The sequence below is a fragment of the Heterodontus francisci genome, chromosome 32 (assembly GCF_036365525.1).
Source record: "Heterodontus francisci isolate sHetFra1 chromosome 32, sHetFra1.hap1, whole genome shotgun sequence".
Taxonomy (NCBI): Eukaryota; Metazoa; Chordata; class Chondrichthyes; order Heterodontiformes; family Heterodontidae; genus Heterodontus; species Heterodontus francisci.
Genome location: NC_090402.1, coordinates 29502780 through 29521046, shown reverse-complemented (window position 1 = coordinate 29521046; position 18267 = coordinate 29502780). Strand labels below are relative to the sequence as shown.

General features: G+C 42.6%; 1 protein-coding gene across 4 annotated transcripts in view; it reads right to left on the bottom strand.

Moving 5' to 3' along the window:
• Window positions 1-18267, bottom strand: part of LOC137347729 (zinc finger protein 672-like) — a 132039-nt gene that overhangs the window by 4826 nt on the left and 108946 nt on the right. For all 4 annotated transcript variants that reach the window (XM_068012598.1, XM_068012599.1, XM_068012600.1 and 1 more), the window contains 5 exons: window positions 14474-14557; window positions 14253-14345; window positions 4834-4911; window positions 3753-3926; window positions 1885-1974 (listed from right to left, as the gene is read on the bottom strand). In XM_068012598.1, the coding sequence (XP_067868699.1) occupies window positions 1885-1974; window positions 3753-3926; window positions 4834-4911; window positions 14253-14345; window positions 14474-14557 (519 nt within the window). The remainder of the gene's footprint in view (window positions 1-1884; window positions 1975-3752; window positions 3927-4833; window positions 4912-14252; window positions 14346-14473; window positions 14558-18267) is intronic.

Here is an 18267-nt window from a genome sequence, read left to right as displayed (position 1 = left end):
TGTTCTTGGGACCCATAGCCTTTGCTGTATCTAGTGTTCTTCAGCCTTTCCTTGATATCATGCAGAGTGAAACATATTGACTGAAGACTGGCATCTGTGAAGCTGAGGACCTCAGGAGAAGGCTGAGATAGTTCATCCACTCAGCAATTCTGGCTGAAGATGGTTGCAAATGCTTCAGCCTTGTCTTTTGCACTGGTGTGCTGGAATCCCTCATCGGGGATTTTTGTGGAGCATCCTCCTATGGTTGGTTGTTTGTCCACTACCATTCTCGACTGGATGCGGCAGGACTGCAGAGCTTTGATTTGATCCGTTGATTGTAGGAGCGCTTTGCTCTGTCTATTGAATGCTGCTTCTACTGTTTAGTATACATGTAGCCCTGTGTTGTAGCTTCACCAGGATGGCACCTCATTTTTAGATAAGCCTGATGCTGCACCTGCTATGCTCTCCTGCACTTCTCATTGATGATCCCAGGTGATCCCCTGGCTTGATGATGATGGTAGAGTGAGGGATATGCCAGGCCATGAGGTTACAGATTGTGGTTGAATACAAAGATTTAAAAAATTGCTGGAAACACACAGCAGGTCTGGTAGTACCTATGGAGAGATAAATAGAGTTAATGTTTCAGCTCTGTGACCTTTCATCAGAACTGATGAAAAGTCACAGGCCTGAAACATTAACTCTTTTTCTCTCTCCACAGATGCTGCCAGAACTACTGTGTATTTCCAGCACTTTGTTTTTATTTCAGGTTTCCAGCATTCGCAGTATTTTGTTTTTATTTTAGTGGTTGAATACTATTCTGCTGATGGCCCATAGAGCCTCATGGATGCCTAGTTTTGAGCAGCTAGATCATTCAGAATCTGCCCCATTTATCACTGGTAGCATCGCACAAATCCTCGGTGTGAAGACGGGACTTTGTCTTCACAAGGACTGTGCAGTGGTCACTCCTACCAATATGTCATGGACAGATGCATCTGCGATAGGTAGCTTGGTGAGGGTGAGATCAAGTGGGTTTTTCCCTCTTGTTGGTTCTCTCACCACCTGCTGCAGGTACAGTCTGGCAGATGTGTCCTTTAGAATTCAGCCAGCTTGGTCAGTAGTGGTGCTACTGAACCAGTCTTGGTGATGGACAATGAAGTCCTCCAACCAGAATATATTCTGTGCCCTTTTACCCTCAGTGCTTCTTCCAAGTGTTGTTGAACATAGTGGAGTACTGATTCATCAGCTGCGGGAGGGCGGTAGGTGGTAATCAGCAGGTTTCCTTGCCCATGTTTGACCTGATGCCATGAGATTTCATGGGGTCCAGAGTTGATGTTGAGGGCTCCCAGGGCCATGCGTTCCTGACTATACCACAGTGCTGCCACCTCTAGTGGCTCTGGTACTGTCCTGGTGGGACAGAACATACCCAGGGATGGTTGCAAGGTATGATTCGGTGAGTATGACTGTCTGGCTGTTGCCTGACCAGTCTGTGGGACACCTCTCCCAATTTTGGCTCAAGTCCCTAGATGTTAGTGAAGAGGACTTTGCAGAGTTTACTGGGTAGGGTGTGCCTTTGTCATTTCCGGTACGCAGGTCAATGCCAGGAGGTCCATCCCGTTCTAGGACATGAAAGGTCACCAACCTGAAATGTTAACACTGTTTCTCTCGCCACAGAGGCTGCCAGACCTGCTGAGTAGTTCCAGCATTTTCTGTTTTTTTTAATTGCAGGTCGATTCTGTACTCATTCACAGCAGACTGTTGACAAATCCATCTCATGAACCACCAATATTTAGTGGAATATGGAAATAAAATTAAATATAAGCCTAGTAGAAGTTGCCCAAATGAAAAATGCTACGTTTGAAAATTTCTCAAACTTCTTACTGTGATGGGAAAATTAAGTTTACTTACTTGGGGAGTGGAACTTTTTGACATGATTTTGCAGTTCTGAGGCTGTTACTGTGCTTGTGTTACAAATTCGACAAATAAAGTTCTCCAAATCTGAAAATTAAATAAATGTTGCACAATGATGCTACAATAGCTATCAGAGATCATCAATTCTGCATGCCTGTCAAAGTCAATACTCAGCTAACAGACAGACCAATCTTAAAACCTGCTTCCCAGCTGCAGTCTAGTGTGAAGGGCATTCGGGACCATTCTTTTGACCAACTGTCGAATTATTTCAGCAATAAATAATATTGACTCTTTGACAATATACTGTCTGAGCAATTAAGAGATACTGAGTATATTGTACACAGTCACAAACAGAAATCCTGAATAAGAAAAATGGTAAATATTTCTTACCATGTATTTTTTAAAAATGTATACGCTTTATTACTCATTTAATTCCCTTTTTTGTCTCCTATACTCTCCTTGCACTATGCATTTCTTACATCGAGGACTGGAAATATCTGCTAGCAGAATTGTGCATCAGCTGTGGCTCCTATAGGTTCCAGAAATGTTTGTGTGTCTTGCTTTATGTTTGCGCCTGATCCTAATCAGTTTCTGTCGGCAATGGAAAAGTTCAGTACTCGGGTGGCACTTTCAACTGATGGCAGCCTCGGCTAACATTGGGTGAGCTGTCAGTGTTGTTGAGACCCATAAAGTCATTTCTCCAGAACACTGAGAATGCCTGTGATTTGTTTAAAGGCAGGAACATTTGAAGGAATACTCAAGGCCTAACACTGAATTTCTGAAGCTTGGATTGTTGCCTTGATTTTTTTATTTGAATACTGACAACTTGCTTGTGGTTAACAGTGTAATTTAATAGAATAACAGTGCAGTCATTTCTCTGTTGTCTTTTTGATTGGATTGTCCATGCCATATTTTGAGTTTTGTAAATAGTTGTCAAATTAAATTTTAGGGGCTATTTTATACAGCTCTGTTCCTAGTACAGCTGTGACTAAGGTTTCAAAATGGAAGGCCCAAATTTCCTACCCACATTCGCTAAAAGTGAGGGGCTAGGGCAAAGTTGCCCCTTCGGCATATTTTCGTACAGTGCTTTATGCCAGTAATGGTTTGCTCTGACTTTTGACTAGTATTTGGCTGCTTTTTACCAGGGATAAACTCGTCATTTCAGTTTTGTGTTTGGGAAGGACCTTGTATAAAAAAAAAAATCTAGTGCTGTGTTGCCTACATTACAACAGTGACTGTACTTCAAAAGTAATGTATTGGCTGTGAAGCACTTTGTAATATCCTGAGAGCATAAAGGCACTATATAAATGCAAATCCGTTCTATCTTTAACTTGGTTGATTCTATTTTGGGATGTGGTTGTGCAGATGTGTCTTGGTTATTCTAAAGCTCTTGCACTTCACCTGTTAGCTTCAGGCTGTAGCGAGCACTTCGAAGTTTCTACAATGCCCCTCGCACTTCAGCAGACATGTAGTCCTGGGATTCAGCACACCTTACAGTCATCATACATGTTGCTTCCTAGCTTTTGGACAAAATAGCGAGGAACAACCAACGCTCGAAGCCTATGCTGCCAGGAGTATACAGGAGTAAATTTGTGCACAACTGCATAGATCATGCTCAGCCTCCTTCATTCTAGTTTTGCTGAGAAGTTATCTGTTATGTTCTACTAGTTTATATGAGTGGGGATTTCAAAGTTATTCTGATGAATGAAACAAGTTGGGCTGAATGGCTTTCCTTATCTGTAATTATCCTGTGATCCTGTAAACATTTTCTAGCCTTGGGCATTGGAGAGCATGCGGATTTCAATCATGCCAAAAATGTTCTCAATTCTGAAGAAGCAAGTCCTCGCACATCACCACAAACCTACCTGTATGCCTAAAAATTATGTGCTTTTGAGCATCAATAGGTCGGTTGAAACCTTTTTCACAAAGTGGACACTTAAACTTAAAGGTCTGAAGATGTTTTGATTTGAAGTGAATATCCAAGTCTTTTGACCTGAAAAAGCCTGATCCACACAGTAGACAGAAATGTTTCTTTCTTCCTGTAAGTAAAAAAGTGTTTCTCAAGTTTGTGTGCGTCATTACGTGCAGTCCATTCACAGGCTGTAAACTTGTTAAAAAAAAAAAGCTGAAGGATTTATCATTACTATATGCTAGTCTATTGTATACCCACATTTTTACTCATTTCAGTACTCTCATCCAAAAAAAACTAATTTTTGTCTCCTTCACAAATGCCAAACATGTACTGCAAACAAAAAGAAATTTAATTATATTTATTAAGTTTAATCTAATAATCTTTCATGACTCATTAAATTGTAACAAAATAAGACAGCAGCTTGACAATGTGTTACTAGTCACTAGGTAAGGTCCATGTAAAATACGAATTACTACTAAATTTGAAAAAAAAAACTGCTCTCAAGCCAACGGGGTAGGTTGTTGGCAGACGTCTCACTTTTTACTTTCCTAGCTCTGCTCCTTTCGGTTACTGCCCCTTTGTTATGCATGAAGTGAACAGGTGGCCTATTTGCACGCCTCTCCCAATGCTTCCAGCAGCTAAATACAGAACGGTAGCATAGATTTCTTTGTCTTCTACTTTTCCTGCCCATTTCTAAGAAAATGTAATTGAGCTCAGAAATCCCATCAACCATTGGGAATCGGCAATGACAAACCACAGGAGACTATTTTCAACCCATCAGCTTGGGTGACACCATGTTAATGAACTGACACGGTGTATCACTAGCTCCTTTTGCTGGTCCTGCCCTTAAATATTAAGGCAGAAAATGCAGAATCTGGGAAATTATGAAGACCTTAGATACTTCAGGAAATAACTGAGTACTTGATCTATTGAACTCAGTAAAGAAACCAAATGCAACTGACAGCAGATTTAATTTTGGTTTTATATAAACACTAAGTTATCTCAAAAGTAGCAAGATTTGAAGGAAAGTGTACCTCCATGCATTAGCTTGTGTTTCCAAAGAATGGAATAATACAAGTACTTGTTCCCACAAAGACAGCAACCGTGCACTCCTGCAAATATAAAATGATAGCATGAAACCATTAGGCTATAGCTTCCAAAACTGCCACTTAAACACATTCTCATTGCATCCTTATGATGCAGTAATAATGATAACACTAAAACAATATCAGGAAATACAGATTTTAAAACCCCAATTTTGACTGTCATGTGGAGTCTCCAACATAAATCGTAGGTCTAGGGAGGGGAGGAATAAGTGTTTGGAGAGGGTTGCGTATTTACATGAAATGTGACAGCATTGAAGGTCAACCAAGAGCACTGTTGAGGGTGTCCATGGAGGTACCTAAGGTGAGCAAACAGTAAGGTCCTCAAGGTTGATTTGGGTGCAAAAACTAGAGTGAAAAATAGTTGCAAAAGTGAAGTGTAAAGCAAAATCTATTTGTGCAATGACATTTAGAAATTCTAAACACAAGGACTAGAATCCTTGTAAATGAGGCGCTGGATCCTGTATTGAGATGAGAAAAAGTGCTTGAAGGCTTGGCACTAGAACAAGCAGTGGATGGAACAAAGAGTTCCCAATATCAGCCACGCTGTGCAGAAGTATGGCAGGTAGAGGTCAGGTAGCATGCCATGAAGGAAGAAAAATGCCAAGTTGGATGGAATTTCACTGTTGCATACCTCTAAGAGCACATAGGTGTAATACTGTATTGGAATCAATATAGAATGTCAGCTATTCCTTTGCCAGGGGATGGAGCATTTATAGTGCAAAGAGATATTCATTTATCCCACTGGTAAATTGATAGCAAAAAAAAGTTGCATTTATATAGCGACTTTCATGACCACCAGATGTCTCAACATGCTTCACATAATGAAGTACTTTTTAAAAATGTAGTCACTGTTGAAATGCAGGAAACATGGCAGCCAGTATGAGCACAGCACAAACAGTAATGTGATAATTACCAGATACTCTGTTTTTGTGATGTTGATTGAAGGATAAATATTGGCCAGGGATAACTCCCCTGCCCTCCTTCAAAATAGTGCTATGGGATCTTTTATGTCTCATCTGAGAGACGGCACCTCTGATGGAGCAGTGCTCCCTCAGTACTGAGCTGGAATGTCAGCTTTAATTTTTGTGCTCAAGCCCTAGAGGGGGATTTGAATCCAGAATCTTGTAACTCAGATAAGAGAGCTACCAACTGAGCCACAGCTGATACTAGCAGGACATAGGTTCTTTGTCATATTTAGTTTCCAACCTCAACTGAGGCCACAGCATTAAAATTAGATGAGGTAAAGCACTTGCACAGAGGAAGAGAAACAGGTCAGTGATCATGTGCTGAACTATTCTTTTGCACCTCCAGGAACAGTACTGACAGAAGCCTGGGACAAGGTAGCCATCTGCATACTGTGTTGAGAAATGGTCCATTGCACAGTGGGTCTAACGGAGGACAGAAAATAACCCAAAGGAAAATCCAAAAATTGAAAAATTGCTCATTGGTTTTTCAAAGAATATTTTTCCTTTAACTAGGTCACTTTCTCCACACTCATTTATAATATTGATATTAATCCTAAAATAGGAAGAAGACTGAGCAGTATACAAAGCACTGCCCCTGTTGTGCTAGTTGTAGAACAGAAAATCGTGGCGAGGGTGCTAGTGGACCATCTGATCTGACTGCTACCTAATATCACCATAAAAAAACTACAAAAATATGGAACAAATATTTTCCAGCATTTTGCAATGACTGGTAACATTCACAGCATTCTGTTTCTCTGAATTAATGCAGTTATGTCACACAGCAGAGGAGAAAGCTGTATTGCTGAACTTTAAGCACAAAGTGGCTTTTTTTTTAAGAAATAAAATTTGTTTGAGACAAAAGAAACAAAGGACTGAATTTTACCAGCTCCTCAACATCGGTGGGGGGGGGGGGGGGCGATTTCCGCCATGACCCACGACGCCAAGAAGGCCCTGCTGCATATTACCGGCGGCGACAAGGCGGTGTAGCCCCGCACCACCCCTTTGCAGTGGGGCCTTTATTTAAATATTAAAATTCGTGCAGATTAACTGACCTGGTCACAGCTGCTGTCTCGTGCGCCGTCGAGGCAAGACGCTAGTGGGGAAGGGGAAGAACTGAAAATTTCAGGGCAAGGTGGTGAAGCAGGGAACACCTGATTGGCAGTGGGAAGGGGTTGAAGGGCAAATGTTACGAGTTTGGGGGCAAAAGTTCATGATGTCAATAAAGTTTAGTCAGGGTCGGTGGCCCTAAAACAGGGGGGTGGTGGGGGGGCTGTTGAAAGGGCCTCCAGATTTAAATAAAATTTTAAAATAAACAAATTCCCCTTTAAATACTAAAATTTCATCTAAGGGCTCAAAGCCCTTTAAAAATGATGTCTGCGCAGTCACCCCCAGACGACGTTGCCGGGAACACAGCAGCTGTCCCCTCTACATCATCGGGTGGGGGGGGGAGGGGCCGTTCCGCCCTTCATTTAAATCAGCCCCCGTGCAAAATATCGCGGGGGCTCAGTGGTGACACTTCCGTGTCAGAAGGCCACCACGATGTGCGGCGCGCTAATAAAATTCATCCCAAAATGTTTTAATGTTATCAGGGGAATAGCAAATAAGCAGTTTCCAAAACAGTAAAATTCAACAGTGTCAGAAAATGGTTTAGCATTGGGTTGAAATATCACCAGCTTGTCAAAAAACAGTTAGTTACCAAAGTCAGAACTTTTTCTTTGCATATTTGTTTGAGCTAATTGCAACACTTTTCTCAGTCAGCTAACAAGCTAAAGGCAGATCCCAGTCGTGCAAATATGACTCCAGGCATTTAGGAGTCTGATTTTTTATCTACTATGGTGAAAAGACAGACAAGAAAAAGAATTGCGTGAGGTTAGTACTGTCACTTTATCACCTCAATAGAGGGGAAGAACTGTTATCGGTTTGAAATTTCTTTTAATTAGGAAATTATATTTTGAGCAGAAACTTTTTTGTATTCATTCGTGAGATATAAGCATCACTGGCTAGGCCAGCATTTATTGCCCATCCCTAAATGCCCTTGAGAAGGTGGTGGGGAACCGCCTTATTGAACCGGTGCGCGCACAGTGCTGCTAGGGAGGGAGTTCCAGGATTTTGACCCAGCCACAGTAAAGGAATGGTGATATAGTCCCAAGTCAGGGTAGTGTGTGGCTTGAAGGGGAACCAGCAGGAGTTGTTGTTACCATATCCTTGCTACCCCTTTCCTCCTAGGTGGTAAAGGTCACAGGTTTGGAAGGTGCTGTCGAAGGAGCCTTGGCAAATTACTGCTCTGCATCTTGTACATGGTATGCACTGCTGCCATTTTGTGTAGGTGGAGGGGGGAATGAATATTTAAAGTGGTGAACAGGGTGCCAATCAAGCAGGCTGCTTTGTCCCGGATGGTGTCGAGCTTCTTGAGTGTTGTTGGAGCTGCACCCATCCAGGCAAGTGGAGAGTATTCCATCACACTCCTGACTTGTGCCTTGTAGATGGTGGATAGGCTTTGGGAAGACAGGAGGTGAGTTACTTGCTGCAGAATTCCCAGCCTCTGCCCTGCTCTTGTAGCCACAATATTTATATTACAGAATTGAGTTACAGCACAGAAGGCGGCCATTCGGCCCATCGTGTCTGCATTGGCTCTCCACGTGAGCAATTCACTTAGTGCCTTCTCCTATAACCCTGCATATTCTCTCCTTTTCAGCTATCTAATTCCCGTTTGAATGCCTTGATTGAATCTGCCTCCACCAGACATGCTGGCAGTGCATTCCAGAACCTAATCACTCACTGTGTGAAAAAGTTTTTCATGTCGCCATTGCTTCTTTTGCCAGTTACCTTAAATCTGTGCCCTCTTGTTGATTCTTTCACGAGTAGGAACAGTTTTTTCTATCTACTCTGTCCAGATCCCTCATGATTTTGAATACCTCTATCAAATCTCGTCTCCGCCTTCTCTTCTCCAAGGAAAACAGTCCCAACTTCTCTAATAATATAAAAGCAAAATACTGCGGAGCTGGAAATCTGAAATAAAATCAGGAAGTGCCAGAAAAACTTAGGAGGTCTGTCAGTATCTGTGGAGAGAGAAGCAGAGTTAACGTTTCAGGTCAGTGACCTTTCATCATGCCAGACCTGCAGAGTTTTTCCAGCACTTTGTTTTTATCCCAACTTCTCCAATCTATCTTTATTAATGAAGTTCCTCATCCCTGGAACCATTCTCTTGAATCTTTTCTGCACTCTCTCCAATGTCTCCACATCTTTCCTAAAGTGCGGCTCCCAGAACTTGACGCAATACTCCAACTGAGGCCGAACCACTGTTTTATACAAGTTTAACAGAACCTCTTTACTCTTTTAGTCTATGCCCCTATTGATAAAGCTCAGGATACTGTGTGCTTTATTAACTGCCTCTCACAATCTGTCCTGCCACCTTCCATGACTTATGCACATATACACTCAGGGCCCTCTGCTCCTGCACCCCCTTTAGAATTGTACCCTTTATTTTATACTGTCTCCATGTTCTTCCTATCAAAATCAAGCACTTCACACCACTTCGCAATGAACTTCATCTGCCACTTGTCTGCCCATTCCATCAATTTGTCTACGCCCTTTGAAGTTCCACGCCATCTTCCTCACAATATTCACAATGCTTCCAAGTTCCGTATCATCCACAAATTTTGAAATTGTGCCCTGTACACTAAGGTCTGGGTCATTAATATATATCAGGAAGAGCAAGGGTCCCAACACTGACACCTGGGCACTCCACTACAAACCTTCTTGCAGTCCGAAAAACATCCATTAACTACCAATCCGTTTCCTATCACTCAGCCAATTCCGTATCCATGTTGCTACTGTCCATTTTATATGGCTGGTCAACAGTAACCACCAGGATATGGATGGGGTGGGGGGGGCAATTAAACATCAAGGGGAGATGGTTAGATTATCTCTTTTTGGAAATGGTCATTGCCCATCACTTGTGTGATACAAATGTTATTTGCCACTTATCAGCCAAGCCTGAAATTGTTCAGCTCATGCTGCATGCAGGCACAAACCGCTTCAGTATCTGAGGAGTTGAGAATGGTACAGAACATTGTGCAATCATAAGTGAACATCCCCACATCTGACCTTATGATGGAGGGAAGGTCATTGATGAAGCAACTAAAGATGGTTGGGCCTAGGATGCTTGGAGGAATTTCTACAGCGATGTCCTAGGGCTGATTGGCATCCAACAACCACAATGACCTTCCTTTGAGCTAGGTATGACTGCAACCAGTGGAGAATTTCCCCGATTCCAGTTTTGCTAGGGCTCCTCTGATGTGCCAATCGGTCAAATGCTGCCTTGATGTCAAGGGCAGTCATTCTCACCTCATTGCTGGAATTCAGCTCTTTTGTCCAGATTTGAGCCGAGGCTGTAACGAGGTCTGGAGCTGAGTGGCCCTGGAGGAACCCAAACTGAGCCCTGGTCAGCACATTGTTACCGAGTAAGTGCCACTTGATAGCACTGTCAACAACATGTTCCGTTACTTAGCTGATAATTGAGAGTAGACTAGTGTACATTAATGATTTAGATGTGAATATAGGAGGTATGATCAGTAAGTTTGCAGATGACACGAAAATTGGTGGTGTCGTAAATAGTGAGGACAATATAGGTGGGTGGAGCTGTAGCAAATGGAATTTAATCCTGAGAAGTGTGAGGTGATGCATTTTGGGAGGACTAGCAAGGGAATATATAATGGATGGTAGGACCCTAGGAAATACAGAGGGACCTTGGTGTACTTGTCCATAGATCACTGAAGGCAGCAGCACAGGTAGATAAGGTGGTAAGGAAAGCATAGAATATAAGAGCAGGAAGGTTATGATAGAGCTGTATAAAATGCTAGTTAGGCCACAGCTGAAGTACTGTGTACAGTTCTGGGCACCACACTGTAGGAAGGATGTGATTGCACTGGAGAGGGTGCAGAGGAGATTCACCAGGATGTTGCCTGGGCTGGAGCATTTCAGCTATGCAGAGACACTGAAAAGGCTGGGGTTGTTTTCCTTAGAACAGAGAAGGCTGAGGGGAGATATGATTCAGGGGCATTGATAGGTTAGATAGGAAGAAACTTTTTCCCTTAGCAGAGGGGTCAATAACCAGGGGCCATAGATTTAAGGTAAGGTGCAGGAGGTTTAGAGGGGATTTGAAGAAAAAAAATTTCACCAAAGGTGGTTAGAATCTGGAACACACTGCCTGAAGAGCTGGTAGAGGCAGGAACCCTCACAACATCCAAGTAGTATTTAGATGAGCACTTGAAACGCCATAGCATACAAGGCTACGGGCCAAGTGCTGGAAAATGGAATTAGAATAGTTCGGTGCTTGATGGCCAGCACAGACACGATGGGCCGAAGGGCCTGTTTCTGTGCTGTATAACTATGATTCTATGATGGAGTGGTAATAGGCCGGATTGGACTTGTCCTGCTTTTTGTCGACTGGACATAACTGGGCAATTTTCCACATTGTCCAGTAGATTCCAGTGTTGTAGCTGTACTGGAAGAGCTTGGCTAGATGCCCAGCTAGTTCTAGAGCACAAATTTTCAATACTGGGATGGTGTCAGGACCCATAGCCTTTACTGTATCCAGTGCATTCAACTGTTTCTTGATATCCCATGGAGTGAATCAAATTGGCTGAAGACTGGCATCTGTGATGCTGGGACCCTCAGGAGGAGACCAAGCTGGAACATCCACTCCGTATTTCTGGCTGAAGAATGGTATGGGCCTGTGTCCATTTTACCTTCTTATACTTCTGTGAAGCACTTTGGAATGTTTTTCTACATTAAAGGCACTATATAAATAATGTAAGCACTGTACATTTTGTAAAATGTACAAAGATTGAATGGGTGATGCAACGGGATGCCCTCTATCTGCAAATGACCTGCATGAGATGGGTTTGGATCATCTTGGTCTAGTCATTACAGGCCATTGGATAACTAATATGGGAAATGGAAAAATGTCACTGGTGCATTGGGACTGGGCACCAAGTGGAGGAGGGCTTTAACCTGCATCTAACTGTTATAGCTGACCTTAAAATACTTGATACTAACACTGTGTCTCAGCAATAGAGTGCAAACTGTTATAAACACATGTCTGTTGCATCAGAAGAGATGTTGCTGATCAACAAATGTGGAATTGGGGAGGAATGGGAGCAGCTATCGAGCCAAGAATCAGAAAAAATTTGTTCTTGTAGGCAGCAAAAAAAATACCTGTTCGAAAATGTTTCACGGGCAGGAAAAAAATGCTAATCTTCTCTGGAAAAACTAAAGCCCAAATTAGGTCAGCTAGACAGGGGTTTACCCCACTGGCCGGAAACACACATCTGTAGTAAGTTCAACCCTCTCTATGACCAATTTCAATGTAGTTATCAGTAATCGACTGTAGCAGGGTAATGGGCTTAAAGGTTATCTTCAAAAGTAAAGAGAAACAGTACAATTTAAATAAGCTTTTACTCCACAGATTAAACTTGCAAATTGGGAATGCTATTGTTTTCACAGCGTCACTTTTAAGGGAAAAAGGACTTAAATCATTGATTAACAGAACAAGCTTGTGCTGTATCTCTAAATAAAAAAATAAAATAAATAAAATAATGAGCACTGATTCAAATATTTCTTGTAAACACAAGTGCATGTAATATTAAAAAAACTAAAAACCTAGTTTTAACAGAAGTACAAATCCATGTTCTTTACAACCTACATAACTGAACATGCATCTGAAGACAAAAATAGTAAAATTTCTCCATTGTAAAATGGAGCCTTGTGAGACATGTATGTGGTTCAGAAATAGGCTTTAAAACATTGTAGCCCTGATTCTGCACATTTTGCTTCCATCAAGCAGCATTTCCTGCTCAGTGAGGTTTCCTGCCCAGAGCAGAACCTCCGAACCTCTGCCCTCAGATGTTCCCAGCAATATCCAACCTACATCAACTGTTTCTATGAAAACTTGTGGCTTTCATGACAAGAACATTAAGGGATATAGTTTGCGTTTGTGTCCCTGTTACAGAGCCAATTTTAATGGGTTGAAGATGGTACAGGCCAGAAGTCAGGGACTCTGATCTCGATATCCAAATTACCGAAGCACGCTCTCGTTTGGAGAAGCTCTGTGCTGGGGGTAACTAAATCATAACATTTACCCCTACATACCATAGATACTCAAATTCTAGGCAAATTGAACTAGAATTCTAATTACAAAATTCTGCAGGTTTAAGAATTTCTCACCTGTTCAATACATTATTGCCAGCCCCCATAAAATCACTACCCATATAAAGCTTATTGGATGAAACGGCACTGTGGGATAGCATCAAATACAGACATCAATGGGCAGGATTTTCATTCCCAGGTCCCGATCACATCGTTGGGATGAAATGCAGGTCAGGACCCAAAAATGCCATTGGTGAGACCCAGAAGGAGGTTTTGGGGAAGGCAGCCGATGAGCTGGCCATCTCCAGGAGACCTGTCAAATTAAGGATGGAGGGCGGACTCTCGAAGCTGGAGGGCCAATTGGAGGCCGTCCAACACTGGAAATGCAGCAGCCTCGCCGTCAGAGTTGGAGAAAGAGAGGGCGCCTCAAAAGAATTTTCAAAGTTTAAAAATAAAAAGTGGCTACAGCTGCCAGACCATCATTGTGGAGGGGTTCCATGGAGGGGGATCCCCTCCACAGGACAACTGTGGCCATAGCTATGGCCCTGTAGCAAACGTAGCTGCAGGCAGGGTGCAGGGAGTTAAACTGAATGAGGCATCGATGCACCCCCTCCCCACCGTCTGCCGCCAGGAGTAAGTCTCCATTCATCAGCCGGGCTTCAGCCTCAGCAGGGGCCCCTCACGCAGTCTAGAAAATTCCAGACAGTTTCTGATTAGTGCAATTTAATTGGCCCAATTGGATCACTCACCCCCACCCCCAACCACTCATGCATCCTCCCTCAAAATATCCCAGAGGCATGACCATGGCGGCAGACTGACACGCCAGCGAATAGTGGGAATTGGCAGCCTTTCCCACCTCCTCGGGCCAATGAAAATCCAGCTCTGTGGAAAGTTGTTAACATTAAAAATCAGTAGAGCAGCAGTGGGATAATTACCAATGGCCTCTGGGTCCCTAAATAAAGGGGAAAGAAAAATGAATTATCGTCCCTGCTCCTCCTCACAATCCTGTGGCTCTTGCTGGGAAGTGTGCCACTGTGGATATTGATAAGGCCATGATCTAGCCCTTCTTTGATTCTCTCAATAACTGAATAGTCTATTGCCACTCATTGGCTTCTTGCATGAAGAATTGCTATTTAAGTTAAGTATAGGATGACTGCCAGAGCTTTTCAAATTTTGCCTGGGCATGAGCCAAAACTTTCAAGAGAGTAAAACAGTTGGGAAAAATTAACTTACTCCTGGGCCTTTTGAGTGCCTTTTTGTTTTTTGCAGGCATTATTCTGCCAGTTTTAGCCTGGTTGGCAGCACCTTGGACAGGTTTCACTTCATCTGCAGGACAGGAAAATATACAAAGTAAAAATAAAATCCTGTAAAAAGCAAAAGAAAATGTTTTTCACTGTTTCCCTCCTTCTTGCAAAATACCCTGAATATTTAATCAAAGCAGACTGAAAACCTACCTAACAATTTCTGTTCATCATTTTCATCAATGTAGGATTTGACTAAAGATGTAACATTACTTATCTGAATCTTAGGTAAGTAATCTGTAAGACAGAAAGCCATACTGTATTATGAACACATTAAAATGCCAACAATATTTGAATGCGGTAAGATGAACAAATATAGAGTATTTTCTTATAAATATAAAATATTATACACATACGGAGTAATTTAAGAATACAACAATAACTTGCATTTATAAAATGCCTTTAACCTAGAAGAACGTTGCAAGCTGCTTCACTGAATCATTAAAAGACTAAAATAGACACCAAGACAAAAAAAGGAGATATTAGAGCGGCTTGGTCAAAGTGGTGGATTTTTAATGAAGGTCTTAAAGGAGGAGGGGGCATTGAAAAGGCAGAAGGCTTTATGGACAAAATTCTAGAATTCAGGCCTGGTTGTCAATTGTGGGGCAAAGGGAGGCGGAAATGCACAAATGGCCTGGCTCAAAGAAATGGAGAGTTTTTTTTTAAATGAAGTCGTACAAAACAAAGCTGAAATGCTGGGTGCAGGTTGACAAATGTTTCTGATCAAGTTTAGTGGATAAAATTAAAAGTTCGATCTGTGAAGGCCCGAGGAACTTTGACTGATATTGGCAGACAATAAAATCTACTACTAGATGGTTAAACTTTTTTTTCCCCAAAAGGGCAAACACTACAGGTAAGTAATTTACATTTTAAAACTTAAGTCTGAAGTAAAACGGAGCTGAAGTATTTCCAAGTATGAATTTGTTTTTAAATAAGTGCAGCATTATCTAACAGAAAACTAATTCTACTTAGTTGCGGTTCAATTTTCAAGACACCTTTCATCTAACATTTAGATAGCTTTGTGTGTTTCATGTCGGTATTTACCACTACTGTAAACAGGTTATCTTGTTACAGGTCTACATGAAAGCATTAATAGCGTCTCAGAACAAATCTCACCAGCAACTGTCTTGTAGTGGAAAAAAGCTCCTTCATTTCTACATTCTTTTGATCCAAATGCATACTTATGGTTATGGTGAATTCCAAATTCTCAATTTATTGGTGCTGGCATGTTGCATGGCAAAAGCATTGTTAACTTATTTGTTGGAGATAAGCACTGAGAATAATCACATCTCCACGTGACTGTGGAATGAGGGACTAGTGGTATATGACAAAGTGGCAAGATGCCTGACAACATGATAGCTTCAGGACAACCCTATGCACTTCACAGTTAATGAGTTACTTTTGAAGTGTAGTCATTGTTGTAATATTGGAAAGTGTAGCAGCCATTTTGGGCATAGTAAGGTCCCAAAAAGCAATGAGATAACTGATGAAATAGTCTGTTTATGTTATAGAGTCATAGAGTTATACAGCACAGAAACAGGCCCTTCGGCCCATCATGTGGCGCAGTGGTTAGCACCGCAGCCTCACAGCTCCAGGGACCCAGGTTCAGTTCTGGGTACTGCCTGTGCGGAGTTTGCAAGTTCTCCCTGTGACCACGTGGGTTTTCGCCGGGTGCTCCAGTTTCCTCCCACAGCCAAAGACTTGCAGGTTGATAGGTAAATTGGCCATTGTAAATTGCCCCTACTATAGGTAGGTGGTAGGGGAATATAGGGAAGGTGGGGATGTGGTAGGAATATGGGATTAGTGTAGGATTAGTATAAATGGGTGGTTGATGGTCGACACAGACTCGGTGGGCCGAAGGGCCTGTTTCAGTGCTGTATCTCTAAATAAAAATAAAATAAATAAATGTCCGTGCCGGCCATCAAGCACCTAACTATTCGAATGCCATTTTCCAGCACTAGGCCCGTAGCCCTGTATGATGTGTTGTGTTGACTGAGGGATAAATACTGGCCAGGATACTGTGAAAACTACCCTTCTCTACTTCCTGGGAATTACCATTGACCAGAAACTGAACTGGACCAGCCATATAAATATTGTGGCTACAAGAGCAGGTCAGAGGCTAGCAAGTAACTCACTTCCTGACTCCCCAAAGTCTATCCACCATCTACAAGGCACAAATCAGGAATGTGATGGAATACTCTCCACTTGCCTGGATGGCTGCAGCTCCAACAACATGCAAGAAGCTCGACATCATTCAGGACAAAGCAGCCCCCTTGATTGGCACCCCATCCACCACCTTAAATATTCACTCCCTCCACAACTGGCACACAGTAGCAGCAGTGTGTACCATCTACAAGATACACTGCAACAATTCCCCAAGGCTCCTTGACAGCACCTTCCAAACATGTGACTTCTACCACCTAAAAGGACAAGGGCAGCAGACGCATGGGAACTAAGTTCCCCTCCAGGCCACGCACCATCCTGACTTGGAACTATATTGCCATTCCTTCACTGTCGCTGGGTCAAAAACCTAGAACTCACTCCCTAACACTTTTAACAAGTTCCCACATGGCAGACTGGTTCAAAAAAAAGCCCCATGGGATCCAGGGAAATGTAGCAAAGTGGATATAAAATTGGCTCAGTGGTAGGAACCAAAGGGTAATTGACAGGTGTTCTTGTGACTGGAAGGCTGTTTCCAGTGGCAATCCGCAGGGCTCAGTGGTATATTTTAACGATTTGGATGTAAAATGTAGGGGGCATGATGAAGACGTTTGCAGACGACTCAAAAATTGGCTCTGTGGTTGATAGCAACGAGGATAGCTGTAGGCTGCAGGGAGATATTGATGGACCGGTCAGGTGGGAAAAAAAGTGGCAAATAGAATTCAACTCGGAAAAGTGTGAGATCATGCAAGACAAAGGAATACACAATTAATGGGAGAATACTGAGAGGTGTAGAGGCAGTGAGAGACCTTGGAGTGAATGCCCACAGATCCCTGAAGGTAGCAGGACAGGTCAATAAAGTGGTTAAGGCGGCATATGGAATCCTTTCCTTTATTAGCCAAGGTACAGAATATAAGAGCAGGGAGGTTATGCTGGAACTGTATAAATCGTTGGTTCGGCCACAACTTGAGTACTGTGCAGTTCTGGTCACCTCATTACAGAAAGGATGTAATTGCACTAGAGAGAGTACAGAGGAGATTAATGAGGATGTTGCTGTGACTAGAAAAATGCAGCTTTGAAGAAAGATTGGATAGGCTGGGGTTGTTCTCCTTGGAACAGAGAAGGCTGAGGGGAGATTTGATTGGAATGTACAAAATTGTGAGGGGACTGGATAGAGTGGATGTGAAGAGCCTATTTACCTTAGCAGAGAGGTCAGTGACTAGGGGGCATAGATTAGAGGGGAGATGAGGAAAATATTTTTCACCCAGAGGGTGACGGGAGTCTGGAACTGACTGCCTGAAAGGGTAGTGGAGGCAGAAACGCTCAATTCATTTAAAAGGTATCTGGATATGCACCTCAAGTGCTGTAGCCTGCAGGGCTACGGACCAAATGCTGGTAGGTGGGATTAGGCTAGGTGGCTCGTTTTTAGGCCAACTCGGACATGGTGGGCCAAGTACCCTCTTTTTGTGCCGTAAACCTTCTATGATTCTAACAGCACTGTGGGTGTACCTACACCAGACTGCAGCGGTTCAAGACAGTGGCTCACCACCACCTTCTGAAGGGCAATTAGGGACGGGCAACAAATGCTGGCAATGCTCACATCCCATGAAAGAATACAAAAAAACTTCCATGAGATCTTTTACATCCACCTGACAGGGCAGATGGGGTCTCAGTTTAATGTCTCATCCAAAAAACTGCACTTCTGATAACGCAACACCTCTTCATTGCTGCATTGTACTTCATGTAGATTATGTGAATTCTCTGAACTGAGACATGAATGCACGACC